Here is a 15,572-nt window from a genome sequence, read left to right as displayed (position 1 = left end):
GCCAGATTCTGTAGCCAGGTACTATGGTCAGGTACTATAGTCAGATACTATAGCCAGATTCTGTAGCCACGTACTATAGTCAGATACTATAGCCAGATTTTGTAGCCAGGTACTATAGTCAGATTCTGTAGCCAGATACTATAGCCAGATTCTGTAGCCAGATTCTGTAGCCAGGTACTATGGTCAGGTACTATAGTCAGATACTATAGCCAGATTCTGTAGCCAGGTACTATAGTCAGATTCTGTAGCCTGGTACTACAGTCAGATTCTGTAGCCTGGTACTATAGTCAGATTCTGTAGCCAGGTACTGTAGCCAGATTCTGTAGCCAGGTACTATAGTCAGGTACTATAGTCAGATTATGTAGCCAGGTACTGTAGCCAGATTCTGTAGCCAGGTACTATAGTCAGATTCTGTAGCCAGGTACTATAGCCAGGTACTATAGCCAGATTCTGTAGCCAGGTACTATAGTCAGATTCTGTAGTCAGATTCTGTAGCCAGATTCTGTAGCCAGATACTAAAGGCAGGTACTGAAGGCAGGTACTGAAGGCAGGTACTGAAGGCAGGTACTGAAGGCAGGTACTGAAGGCAGGTACTGAAGGCAGGTACTATAGCCAGGTACTATAGCCAGTACTATAGCCAGATTCTGTAGCCAGGTACTATAGCCAGATTCTGTAGTCAGGTACTATAGCCAGGTACTATAGCCAGGTACTATAGCCAGGTACTATAGCCAGGTACTGTAGCCAGGTACTATAGCCAGGTACTATAGCCAGATTCTGTAGCCAGGTACTATAGTCAGATTCTGTAGCCAGATTCTGTAGCCAGATTCTGTAGCCAGATACTGAAGGCAGGGTACGTAGTTTTGAATCCAAATGATTTAATGTAGGTGTTAATCAATATTGAAGTACTAAGATGTTTGTAGCATCGATAAAGAATGTGGTCCACTTACCGTGTCCTTGGGATATTCACCATTGGGGTTTGATAGAAGCGGAATCAGAAACTTAAACCCTTAGTGGCTCACAAGTACACAAACATTCATCAGCTGTAGACTTGACTAGACACCCAAAATTACCTTGTTTTCCAAGCAACTAACGACAACACACAATCTGATCCTTAGCATTTATTGAATTTCATGAACGATGAAGTCATACAGTGTGACATAAGTTAGATAATAAATACCTTTGCATATATCACAGACCATGTTTTTCCTCTGACATCTGACAAGCCCGACATATCATAGTGTAATCCTCAATATACAATGTGAAAAAATGACAAACATTGGAAAGTAGGCAAATGGATTACTTATAATACAAATATAAAGAGCAGTGGTGTATTCGATGAGGTTAAACGTTAACAACATTTCAGGTAGAAATGTAACGAGTAGATCTGACAGGACTCAGTTCTACATGACAAACATACCTGATCTTGACAAAACATTTTTATATATCTACAATATTATCTTTCTATAATGTTTTCTATGTTTCTCTCTGTATTGTTGGTGAAGGGCCCATCAGGAAGCATTTCACTGTTAGTCTACAGCTGTTGTTTACCAAGCATGTGACAAATAACATTGGATTGGATTTTGATTTAACAGACACCGGGAGTTAACAGTATGTCTTGTCTCTGAGATGCTCGGTCACATTCCCCGTTCAATAGGTTTTCTATCGGTTGTTATAGATATCTTATAGGATCACATTTCTTATATACATGCACAATGGTAGCATGCTAAAAGGCACCCTTGACCACCAGGGGCCATAGGACTCTAGTGCACTACTTTTGACCACCAGGGGCCATAGGACTCTAGTGCACTACTTTTGATCACCAGGGGCCATAGGACTCTAGTGCACTACTTTTGATCACCAGGGGCTATAGGACTCTAGTGCACTACTTTTGACCACCAGGGGCCATAGGACTCTAGTGCACAACTACGACTACAGGGGCCATAGGACTCTGGTCAAAAGTAGTGCACTATAGAGGGAATAGGGTGCCATTTCAGACACAAATAATGTCTTACATGTTTCTCTTACCGTCTATCCGTATCTACCAATCACATCACTGCCTGTCATCAAACAGGAACTAGTCACCTCTCATCACCATTCTAACACGCTGACTAGAATGGGCGCTTGCCTCAGGACACGCAGGTTGAAATATCAAAACGAATTCTGAACCAATGACATCATTTTTGGGGACATGTCGAAAAGCATTAAACATATATGCCAATTTAGCTAGCTTGCTGTTGCTAGATCATTTGTCCTGGGATATAAACATTTGGTTGTTAATTTTACCTGAAATGCACAAGGTCCTCTACTCAGACAATGGATCCACAGATAAAACGGTCAACCGAGTTTGTTTCTACTAATCTCTCCTCCTTCAGGCTTCTTATTCTTCTTTGGACTTTATATTAGCAACCAATTTTAAGGTGCATTACCACCACCGACTGGAATGTGGACCTCAGTTCATCTTTCAATCACCCACGTGGGTATATGATCCTAAATACCAATGAGAAGATGGGACTTGCAGAGCATCAAAGCGTCACAAATGGAACCAAGATCTAGTTTAGCGCCTGGCTACGCAGACGCGCGTGTGCAGTGTGTCTGCAAATGATTGAATAACATGTATGTGTACATTTATTTTGTAACACTCGCACACGCTCGCTCAGCATGTTAGTAAAGAGAGGTTTGAACGTATAGCCTGGTCACAGGTTTGTTTGTGCTGTATAGCCAACTCCTATGATTGTTGTCATTGGTAATTGCCGTGTTTGGCCTGACAATGAGCCTATAGTTGGCAAGACAGTGCAAACAGATCTGAGACCAGGCTAGTTTGAACATGGAGTGATGTTAATACTTACATCAGAACTGATCAGATTCAGTACATAGTGTTGCCATAGTGTAGCAAGCACCAATCAGAACGCACGTTTGGTCTGAGACGAAAACGTTTCTTTAGCATACAATAAAAAATGTCTAAAATACATTCAAATTAAAGGAAAATTTTTGACATAGAAGCCTTTGGTTTAGATGAAAGCAAGGGATTTCTTTAAAAGATGCAACCGCTATTATAATTGATCTACAGTTTGGAAAGGTTTTAAAGCTCATGCAGTCTTCTGTTAACCATGCAGTTTTTGGTTGCCATAGAGATATGTATTCATTATCTATACATTATCAGTTGGTTTTCAGTGATGGAAGTTTGGAAACTCTCTTAAATGGTTTGGTTTGTTTGGATGGGTTTTCCCGTGTTTCTTTAAATTAAATAAAAAATACTATCCATACATCTTGATGCTAACACAGTTGTTTCTTGTCCGGTACAGTCAATTGTCAGTACAGTAAATTGTCAGTACAGTAAATTGACAGTATAGTGAATTGTCAGTACAGTAAATTGACAATAAAGTAAATTGACAGTACAGTGAATTGACAGTACAGTAAATTGACAGTACAGTAAATTGACAGTATAGTGAATTGTCAGTGCAGTGAATTGTCAGTGCAGTGAATTGACAGTATAGTGAATTGTTAGTGCAGTGAATTGTCAGTGCAGTGAATTGACAGTATAGTGAATTGTCGGTGCAGTGAATTGTCAGTACAGTAAATTGTCAGTGCAGTAAATTGACAGTATAGTGAATTGTCAGTGCAGTGAATTGTCAGTGCAGTGAATTGTCAGTACAGTGAATTGTCAGTACAGTAAATTGACAGTACAGTAAATTGACAGTATAGTGAATTGTCAGTGCAGTGAATTGTCAGTGCAGTGAATTGACAGTATAGTGAATTGTTAGTGCAGTGAATTGTCAGTGCAGTGAATTGACAGTATAGTGAATTGTCAGTGCAGTGAATTGTCAGTACAGTAAATTGTCAGTGCAGTAAATTGACAGTACGGTGAATTGTCAATGCAGTGAATTGACAGTACGGTGAATTGTCAATGCAGTAAATTGACAGTATAGTAAATTGTCAGTGCAGTAAATTGACAGTATAGTGAATAATCAGTGCAGTGAATTGTCAGTACAGTAAATTGTCAGTGCAGTGAATTGACAACAATAGTACTTCAGTTTAATCATCATGGCTTGGCAAAGGAACACATTATTATTGTCTTTGATATTTGATATTTCAGGATATTGTCATGTTCTTCCTAAATACAACCCACTGGTTGAATCATCATTGTTTCCACGTAATTTCAATGAAATTACTTTGAACCAATGTAGAATAGACCTTGAATTGACGTCTGTGCCCAGTGGGAATCAATCGTAGTATAGTGACAAAGAAAACAAAAAATAAGATACACAATAAAAAACATAGAGATCATTGGTTTTTGACATGTTGCTCTATAAAGTTGCTTGCAATACTCTTATTTGACAGTGTTTCTTTCTTCGTTTGAGATATAGTTTACTTTTACTTGAGGTTCTCTGAATGGTATTCTTAATAGACCTCACTAGTGTTTCTTTTGAATAGCATACATTATACAAACACACCTATATCTGCATCATCTCAGACTCTCCTTCACACTAAATTCACAGCCCTTCAATCCTGAGGAAGGGTGCTGCCGGCTACTTTGCTGTGTTTGTCAACACAACGTCCTCGCTGGAAAACTACTCCAGGTAGACCTATGAGGTTGACGGGGATTGGATGGCCACTGTACAATACCTATATTTGGCCTTTTCATAGGTTTTCTATGCTTAGTGTTAGGACAGGGTCATGTTCATTCGGCACCAAATAGAATAAACCGCTCTAAATCGGAGTGAAATGGGGAGATTGACTGGGGATTGACTCTCTGTCCAATAAGAAACTCAAAATGTTCTTGTTGCAAAATGTTTTAAAAATGTTTTCCCTAATGATCAGGACCCTGATGTTAACCTTGATCTTTAACCTTTGACCCCACTGACGTTCATGAAATCAAAGAATACAACAAACAACATACACAGACAGCCATGTTGTAAATATCGGTAAAGAGACTGAGACCATCTGTCTTCTCCATATCTTTTTAAAATAGATTAATGAATATCTTATTTTACAAAAGTTTCTAAGAAACAGGTACCTGTAATTCTATTGCTATAAGAATGCATTGTTTTTTTTAGTTTTTTTTTATAGAACAGTTAAATGCATAGCACCATGCATAGATTGCCCTCACGGCAAGAGCAATGGATGTACTGGTATCATGACGTGAGGGGTTTCGCATGGGTTCCCTCAAACTTGGATGTCACTAGCTACCACAGCCACAAATTCAAAGGTTTAGCCATACTTATGACTATGTGGCTGGGGTAACTAGTGACGGCCCTCAACCTCACTGTGAACTGTTGCATCATGGGTATTTGGTGGAACAGGACATATTTTGTCCAACCACTCTTCTGGGCCATAAGAGAAACCACAGATGGTAAAAACACATCATTTACCTGATGGTTAGCTAGCTATTGTACATGGTAGATATACTTTTTATGTATAAATCCACTTCAACCACTCCAGTACCCCTGCACATTGAATAAGGTATTGGCAGTGGCCTGTATATACTTGCAATCTCTTGTTTCTTTAACTCACATCGTAATTCTGGTGTGGATTATTATTTAAATGTTTCATTCTATTAGTATCTACTGTATTTATTATTATTATCACCGTGTTATTGGGAAATTGCTCTCAAGGTGAGAATTTTACTATGCTGTTTTACAGCGGTTGTATCTTGTCAAAGTGGCAGATAAACGTTGACACTTGAAACTTGAGATGGGACAGCCACTTTGTATTGGCTGTATTTGGGAGATTCCGTGTCTGTTCTTAAGACGTGATGACATTCTCTTGGTCAGAAACCCTGAAAATCCCTGACACAGAAGTAACACTTATTGTATTTATTGTATATATTGAACCGATGTGTGAACTGAAGTGACATCTACGAAGGCTCTCTGCTAGACAGACACATTCTAAGTGTGCGGCCTTTTCGCCAAACAATGTGTACATTAGCCTGCTTTGCCAAACAATGTGTACATTAGCCTGCTTTGCTAGCTTGCTGTTAGTCCGCTAAGAACCTTGTCACACTGTCGTGGAGACCCGAAAGGAAACACGGTCCAGTCCTTTTCCTCCAGGTAACATCCAGTCATAAATCTTTAGCTATGTTGATGTGTGGGCGTCATTACGTCTGTTGTGTGTCATCCCTCGACTTCAGTGGCACAAACATTTCCTGGAGTGATACCAGTGTCATGCCTTGATTCTAAATGGATTTTGATTATGACAGCCAAAATGTTGCCTAAACAACATAACAGCATTCACAAAGCATCCGTAAGCTTTGCTGAAAGCTGGAAGACACAATGATGAAATACAATATGTAGATATTGAGCAAATTGAACTAGCAAAGACTGTGGAGCCTTTTATAATTTGCTTATAATGCCCAGGGTGGGGAAAAAAATAGACTTAAAACTCCCTGGGTACACACAGAAATATTATTACTAGAATGGGCATTTCTCATCAATGAAGTGTGGCACACTTTTCAGGCAATCACAGATATAATTGGACAGGATAGTTCTATGATGTCATAGCAGTGGTGTAAAGTACCACTTAAGTCGTTTTTTGGGGGGGTATCTGTACTTTATTTTACTATTTATATTTTTGGACAACTTTTACTTTTACTTCACTACATTCCTAAAGAAAACGATGTACTTTTTACATACATTTTCCCTGACACCCAAAAGTAGCAGGACAGAAATGGTCCAATTCACGTACTTCTTAAGGGAACATCCCTGGTCATCTCTACTGCCTTTGACCTGGCGAAATCACTAAACACAAATGCTTTGTTTCTGAATGATGTCTGAGTGTTGGACTGTGCCCCTGGCTATCTGTAAATGTAAAAAAAAAAAGAACATGAACAATTGTGCCATCTGGTTTGCTTAATATAAGTCATTTTAAATTATTTATACTTTTACTTTTGATACTTAAGTACATTTATAAACAAATCGTTTTAGACTTTTACTCAAGTATTATTTTACTGGGTGACTTTCACTTTTGCTTGAGTAATTTCCTGTTAAGGTTTCTTGACTTTTACTCAAGTATGACTACTGGGTACTTTTTCCACCACTGCGTAATAGTATCAAACCTGCATTGCTTCTCAACTGTCACACCAAAGAATCCAAATGGTTACCCTGCACCTCAGAAACTGCTGCCCTATCTACATAGTCATGGAACACTGGTCACTTTAATCATGTCTATACACACCATTCTGTATAACTACTGCTGTACAAACCTTTTCTATTCATATACTGTCTATACACACCATTGCTAGGTAATATTGCACTGTTGGTGATAGAAACATAAACATTTCATAAACGTTTGCTAAATATGTGTACGTGACCAATACAATTTGATTTGAAACCAAACCACTTGTATTAACATGTTTTTCGAGAATCAGCCAGTCTATATCATTATGCTCTGGTCTACTCTGCTACTACAGATGTAGGATCTTAATTTGAGTTAGTTTTCTACAGCAGGAAATAATTTTGCAGAAACAGGAAATGTGGATTATAATTAATTGGCATTTTTTGTAAGGGTTGATACATTTTACATTAGGGCAAATCAAATCTGACATTTTTAAAGCAGAAATTACAAACTTCAAAAGCCTTTTTAAACCTTGAATACACCACAAGTTTGCATTTCCTGCCAAGCAGGAAAATTATCATCAACAAAAGATGGATCAAATTAAGATCCTACATCTGTATAGATGTTTGTTTCTATTCTTTTTTGATTATGCATAGCTTGGAAGGAAAAGTGATAGGGTTAAGGGTGCTAGAGTATATTTTAAGTGCTTCTAACAATTCAGCATCTGGGCCTGTAATCACAAAGTGTCTCAGAGTAGAAGCGCAGCTCTAGGATCAGATTAGCCTTTTAGATCAGAATGAATAAGATTACATGGACATTGGGAGACCTGATCTTAGATCTGCGCTCCTACTCTGAGGCACTTTGTAAGTGCAGGCCCTGATGACCACAGCCTCGTCCACTAAAAGGCAATTTTTCATGTTGTGGAAGAAGTAAGCTCTGCTCTGCATCGATATAGCCTGCTTTGCAGCTCTGCCTGGCTAGGAGTCTGGCTTCAGTTCTGCAGTAACCTCACTGAGGTAGACACGCAAGACTTATGGCACATAAATCAATAGCAACAATGCAATGCAAAGCAAATGCAAAGCAATGGATATTCCCTTTGGATTTGAAGTGGTGCATGGTGAAGAAACATAAAGCACAGGAGGATGGTTGGTTCCAGGAAGAGCATAAGTGCATCATGAGGACAACAATGTTGAGTTGTTCTAGAATCTTGGGTAAACTCAATCCTGGGTCATGTTGGTAATGGACTTCCATGGTTGTTTTCACTGAACATTCTCTCACTGTATTAATAACCATCATCATCATCATCCACATCAATAACAGCATTCATAACAGAATATTGCGGAAACAAGATCTTCTGCACCTGATCTGTTCAACATGTATTTATGTTGTAGGCTATATACACAGAGGCACTTTCACTGAACCTGTTGCATGGTGAGAGGGGTAAAGGCACTAGCAACTAAAGTGCAAAATAATGAATTGCAATATTTATTAAACAAACGCTAATTTCATTCAAATTAGAGCTATTTCGATTGTTTTGTTTGTGGAAATAAACAAACGTCCCTAAATTTAGTGGTGAAATGGAAGACATGACTCATAATATGTTTACTTTTTCTTTGTTCAAAGAAGGTCCATGCACTGCACTATTGTAGTAATACTGTAATACTTGGTGCGTATTTAGGAGAATATGCATTTTTGATAATAGGTATTTATTCTGCTTCTTTGATCGAGAACGTTTTAAGTCTGAACCCCGGAATTGGGTTTGGATATACTGTATTTTGTCACATTTCAGAAACGTTTCAGGGATTTTTTTTTAATTACCCACGTTTCATTTCCATGACAGTATGAGACACTATTCAGTGTCTGTAACTGCAACAAGCTGAATACTGATGTCATGCATTAGATATACTAGTATACACAGTATCTAGTCGATAGGCCGTAATGCAGGTTGATTTTTCTCATGCTATGATCTTAGTTTAGTTACTGTTTCCCTTACGATTTTTAACATTCACTCCCTAGATACTTCTAAACGATTAGCATTTTGAAATGAATAACCTATTTGAAACCAGTACTGCACTCTCAGTGAAACAAAAGCATAGATGGGTGGAAGAATCGAATGAAGGCATAAGGGGGATGCAAATATCCAAAATATTTTTTTCTCCATTATTATGAGGTTATGTCTCATCATCACGCATGCCAATATCAACATGTATGGAGAGTTTCTAAACATGCTCATGTGAAGCTCTTTTGTTATATAATTGTGCTGTCTTGCATTTAAAGGGCTAAAATCCCATTGAATCACTTAGTGATATCATAATTACAGCATCTTACTGCTGGAAAATAGCAGCATTGCGGATGTCCGTATCCTAGATCCTCCTCGTCATCATCCAAACCAGGAGATCAGCGATCAGTCTTTTTCCTGGGAGCTTTGCTGGATAGTAAATCCTTTGATGACAGAGGGGTAGAGGAGTAGCCCCTCTGACTTCGGGCGAGGCGTCGCTCGATCCAACCACTGTCTGACTGCTACAGATGCTGACTTGCGTCTCCCTCTCTCTCTCTCTCTCTCTCTGCAGGCAGCAGAGCATATTTCTGATGCATTTTCTCCTTGATGCATTGTGCAACTTGCTGAAATGTTATCTGTAATCCATGCATTTCATTTTAATTACGACGCCTGGCTTCGTCTGATAAAGACATATGTCCTCGTGAGTGCTGTTGATTAGTGTTCCTCCAAGGACGCCCGCATTTGCTTGATAAATAGAAGTTGTTTCTTTTTTTTCAATACTTATTTAAAGGATCATTTTAGAATAATGAATTTACTCTATGTTATATTCTCTAGTAACAGCTTCATTTTCTTGTTTCTCCCTGTAATAATTACTTTCAGATTGCTGCGCATGGTTGTTGTTGTAATGCTAGAACGCTTATAGGAGGCGAATGAAGCTTTCAGACCTGATGGTCTAGTGCAGTTAACATGTGACGGCATCATTTAAGTCCCGTGGTGTCTAATTCTACACATCTGTGAGCAGCTTGCTTTTATTTACACAGTTTTGGTTGGCTATAGTGCAATTGCCAGTTCTGAGGTTTGCCTCTCTAAAGTTGTCGATGCTATTATTTATATCTCCATCAATCTCCATGTACTCTGATTTGCTGACAGTGGATGAGCTACGGCGACTAGAATTGCTTTCACTAATGTTTGGTTCACTAACGTTTAAGAGTTGGGCCTGCTCCTCTCCCTCGGTCTCCCTGTGGTAGAAGTAGTTGAAGTTGGACACAATGACAGGCACTGGGAGCGCAATCGTCAACACACCAGCTATGGCGCAAAGGGAGCCCACTATCTTACCCCCTATAGTGACAGGCACCATGTCCCCATAGCCCACAGTTGTCATAGATACCACGGCCCACCAGAAGGCTTCTGGGATGCTGCCGAAGTGCGACCCTTTCTCCTCGGCCTCTGCGAAATACACCGCGCTGGAGAACAGGATGACTCCAATGAAGAGGAAGAAGATTAGCAATCCGAGCTCGCGCATACTGGCCTTGAGGGTCTGTCCCAGGATCTGCAATCCTTTGGAGTGTCGTGACAGCTTGAAGATTCTAAACACTCTGACCAAACGGATCACCCTGAGGATGGCCAGAGATGTTGCCTGCTCCCCCATGCCCTCGTCCTGGTCTTCGGGGTCCTCAGCCAGCTCCGTTCCCAGTGTGATGAAGTAAGGAATGATGGCCACTATATCAATAATGTTCATCATGTTTTTGGAGAAGACCGCCTTACTTGGACACGCGAAAAAACGCACTAACAACTCAAACGAGAACCAGATAATGCAAAGAGTTTCAATAATGAAGAAGGGATCGGTTAGGATGTTTGGTTTGTAGAAAAAAGTATGGTTCCCTACAGTCTTAAACCGACCCCTAGGGTCTTCTTTCAAGTCAGGTAAAGTCTCTAAACAAAAGATGACTATAGAAATCAGAATGACCATAACAGATACTATAGCAATCCCTCTGGCTGGACCGGAGCTCTCTGGGTGCTCAAAAAGCAGCCAGATCTGACGCTGGAACTCCTTCTCAGGTAAAGGACGTTCTTCCTCCCTAACGAAGCCCTCGTCCTCACGGAATTTCTCCATGGCATCCACTCCCAACTCATAAAACTTTATCTCTTCCGAGAACATATCCAACGGGACGTTGACGGGCCTTCTCAGTCTACCGCCAGACTGGTAATAGTAGAGGATGGCATCGAAACTGGGACGGTTTCTGTCAAAGAAATACTCGTTTCTCAGGTGGTCAAAGTAGCGCATCCTCTTCTTGGGGTTGCCTAGCAATGTCTCGGGGAACTGGGAAAGAGTTTTGAGTTGTGTCTCGAACCGCATCCCCGCTATGTTGATGACCACCCTCTCGCAGCAGTCGTGGTCTTCGTGGTCGGGGGGGTACGAGTCCTGCGGGTGCCCCGGCACTGCCACGGCCTCGTCCATGTTATCTCCTGCCACTACGGTCATCTTGTAGCTGGAATTCGGGAGCTCTGTTGCAGCAGGAGTTGTGGAATTCCGGTTATCCGGTTAATCTGATTGAACAGGCGGCATTCAGGTTTTGGCAGAATACAATTTCCTTCTCCTCTCTTCTTCTTCTCCCCCTATTTCTTGTGCTAGTCCCCAGACAGGGGGGGTATAACTTGCTTTGCCTCAGTGCGGCTCCACTGCGGATCTGGCTGACTCAACCATTGCTGCTCTCCGCTGCATCTGCTGCTGCTGCCTCTGTCACACAGTCAGAGAGAGAAAAAAATAGAAAATAATGGATCTTAGGAGCAGTGGAGATGTATGCTGGCTCAGCAATTTCTGCCATTTATTTATTTATTTGGCCTCTAGGCTACACTGTTTATTTATCAGCATTTAAAGGGGAAAACTATATTGTTTTATTGGTGATAATCTAGACAAAGCAATCGACTATGCATATTGTATTTGACAGGGTTAAATGTCACATAATTGCACTACTTTTATATGCATGTTTTGTCACATAACACTGTTTGAAACTTGCCTCACGCAAATAATTAAGTGTTAAATACACTAAAAGTAACAGTCTATAAATGGCCTAATAGTTATAGATAACAATAGCCTTGGAAGTATTCCTCTTGACCCTAAACCTCAAATGACAGACAGACAGAGTGCACCAGTTTCAAGGCTTACCTCAGGATGATCGTGAAGGAATGCGTCTTGTCCGCGACTCAGCACAGTCATTCAACGCTAGGACATCCTGGCCATCCGGAGAGTTGTTGTCATGTGCAAATACATGAACACTTTACGTTGCACCCCACCGCAACACATTGGTGCTTTCCTCTGTGCAGCGTCAGATCGCCCTGCTAGGCTAAAACTCTCAAGGCATCACTGTCTGAGCCGTTCGTCTCGGATAACTTAAATGTCTTATTTGGCTACATCTTGATCCTGTCGTCTCTTCTTCACATTCGATGTAAAATCACGCGGGAGTCAGAGGAGAAACGTGAAGATGGAAAAAACGGAGAAAAAGTAACTGTAAACCGCAACGTCTGTAGCCGCTTGTGCGGTTGGGCACTTCGGACTGGACAGCTTATACCGCAGGAGAAAGTATCATTCTGCCATTCAGGGGGGAGATACATTAAGGGGCAATAAGCGAACCCTTACCATTCTCAGACATTACCGCATCAGCAGAAATGTCCTGTTACGAGTAGCCTAGACAAGATGACGGGCATTCTGGGATGTGTTTTACCTCGAGCCGGCACACTGTTAAGAGGGGATGGAGACTGGAGGTGCTTAAAAAGAGGGAGGAATCGATTATGTGAAGAGAGAATCATTTCTTAATAATGGTTCAGCATATTGTTGTTAGGTATTTCACATGCAAGGAGAGTGGAGGTGGAGAGAAAGTGGAGTATGTGTGCGTGTGTGTGTTTGAGTTTCAGGGTGGTGGGGCGGGGGTGAGCGTGGGAGAGGGAGAGAGAAGGAGGGAGGGAGGAGAGCGCGGTTCGACGCAATGCAGACCGGCTGTACTAAAGCACGCTGCCACGAGTTCTCTCTACACCACAAAAGCAAGAGCATTGTGTGTGCCAGCATTGGCGTAATATCTGCTCTTCTGAAGGAAGGGTTATGAGCAAGCTAGTACCTTAATAATTATTTCCCAACCAATCAACAATGGTCCTGATGATAGGCTACTGATAAACTAACTAAAACTACAGTAATGAATTTATACAGTGTACATGTTTCTCTCTCAACTTCGCAGTTGTTCATACTCTCCTCTCAGCTCAATTCTGTGAGTGGCCACTGACCGGAAAGAGCGGTTGCGGTACAGACCATTTCAGCAGGAGTGCCTGTTTCAGCACCATGGACAGCGGTCTCGAGCAGCGCGTCTCCGACCAGAGCGCGCTCGACCATTATCCTGACCACCTACCCCCTGCCCTTCCTAGTGCATGGCGCAATATTATGTTGTTGTTACTGTCAATCTAATCGATAGGACAATTGAAAACAGGCATGTTACTGATTTAAGATATATCTGTTTCAAGTTGCAGTGAGTTCATTGAATTAACTTTTTTTAGAAGGCCTGCATTAGTGAATGTTAGGAGGTGTCTGATCATTAATAAGCCAATAACTAACTCTTTCGCGTCACCCTCGATGATTTTATGAAATTGTGTTTTGATATGTGTATTTTTTTAATTGATCTAATTAACATACCAAATTCGAAAAATATCTAGGGTCATAACTTTTGGATCTTATGGATGTAATAAACCGAATAAACAAAAAATATATGATAATTTACAAAGCATGATTAATTGCACATACTGTAGAAGTAGGCCTATAGGCATAAATACACCAATGGCCATGTGCCAATGTATCCAGCAGATGAAGCTAATTGTATCAATATCCCACAACTCAATATTTATTACCACACATTGTAATTTCATCACATCTGTGTAGCTTTATCGATATATCCATTAGGAACGAGTCTGGGATTAATGCTACAACTCAAATAGTGTTCTGTAGGCCTAGCATTAAAATCTAAAATTCGTTTTGTGAGTTAGGCCACCTATTTCATTCGAAATTACAATTGCAAATCAACAATATTATTTTTTAAGACGTTACAGTCAACCGAGCACTCAGCAATAGGGAAGGCAGCTATGGACATGATCCATTGATAGACATTAAGGAAAACATCAATTGTAGTGAGCTCGAATATCATTAATAAGAAATGAACCGTATTCCCAACCCTCCCTCTCCGCACAACACATCTCCATGACACTCTCTCCGCTATATTACCATTACCTAATCACTGACACAGTATTACATGATCAGATGTATAATACATTGTATTACAGCTTATCTTGAGGTTGTTATGAAGCACAAAGCACACATCTGACAACAGCATTACTGTATGTGACATATGAGATTGGAACTGGGAGGGATCAAGCCCACTCACTGTAAAGCTCAGCTGTCTCGGTACCACTGTGCATAACACTCCAAATCCATTAGTAATGTTACAGAGAGGGAAGCCAGGTGTGTGTTTTTTACACTATTCTCTTTTCACTGGATCTCTCTCTCTCTCTCAATTCAATTCAATGGGCTTTATTAGCAAGGTGTACATATGTTTGTTGACATTGCCAAAGTAAGTCAAATAGATAATAAATAAAAGTGAAAATAAACAATATTTAAATTAACAGTAAACGTTAGACTCACAAACGTTTGAAAGGAATAGAGACATTTCAAATGTCATATTATGTATATATACAGTGTTGTAACGATGTGCAAATGTTTGAAGTACAAAAGTGAAAAAAATAAACATAAATATGGGTTGTATTTACAATGGTGTTTGTTCTTCACTGGTTGCCCTTTTCTTGTGGCAACAGGTCACAAATCTTGCTGCTGTGATGGCACACTGTGGAATTTCACCCAGTAGATGTAGGAGTTTATTAAAATTGGGTTTCTTTTCTAGTTCTTTCTGAATCTGTGTAATCTGAGGGAATTATGTGTCTCTGATATGGTCATACATTTGGCAGGAGGTTAGGAAGTGCAGCTCAGTTTCCACCTCATTGTGTGGGCAGTGTGCACACGTCTTCTCTTGAGAGCCAGGTCTGCCTACGGCGGCCTCTCTCAATAGCAAGGCTATGCTCACTGAGTCTGTACATCGTTAAAGCTTTCCTTAATTTTGTGTCAGTCACAGTGGTCAGGTATTCTGCCACTGTGTACTCACTTTTTAGGGCTAAATAGCATTCTAGTTTGCTCAGTTTTTTTGTTAATTCTTTCCAATGTGTCAAGTAATTATTTTGTGTACACAGAGGATCATTTTGCAGTCTCAATTTGGTGTTTGTCCCATTTTGTGAATTCTTGGTTGGTGAGCGGACCCCCGACCTCACAACCATAAAGGGTTCTCTAACTGATTCAAGTATTTTTAGCCAGAACCTAATTGGTATGTCAAATGTTATGTTCCTTTTGATGACATAGAAGGCCTTTCTTGCCTTGTCTCTCAGATCGTTCACAGCTTTGTGGATATGACCTGTGGCGCTGGTGTTTAGGCTGAGGTAT

General features: G+C 40.4%; 1 protein-coding gene across 1 annotated transcript; it reads right to left on the bottom strand.

Moving 5' to 3' along the window:
- Positions 1–1,105: 1,105 nt before the first annotated feature.
- LOC135508991 (potassium voltage-gated channel subfamily A member 1-like) lies at positions 1,106–12,349 on the bottom strand. The gene is made up of 2 exons (XM_064929253.1): positions 12,216–12,349; positions 1,106–11,786 (listed from the first exon to the last, which is right to left on the bottom strand). The coding sequence occupies exon 2, from the start codon at positions 11,529–11,531 to the stop codon at positions 10,053–10,055; it is 1,479 nt and encodes a 492-aa protein (XP_064785325.1). The 5' UTR covers positions 11,532–11,786; positions 12,216–12,349; the 3' UTR covers positions 1,106–10,052.
- Between the last annotated feature and the right edge of the window lie 3,223 nt (positions 12,350–15,572).

This window comes from Oncorhynchus masou, chromosome 22, assembly GCF_036934945.1.
Source record: "Oncorhynchus masou masou isolate Uvic2021 chromosome 22, UVic_Omas_1.1, whole genome shotgun sequence".
Lineage (NCBI taxonomy): Eukaryota > Metazoa > Chordata > Actinopteri > Salmoniformes > Salmonidae > Oncorhynchus > Oncorhynchus masou.
This window is presented reverse-complemented; position numbering and strand designations above follow the sequence as displayed.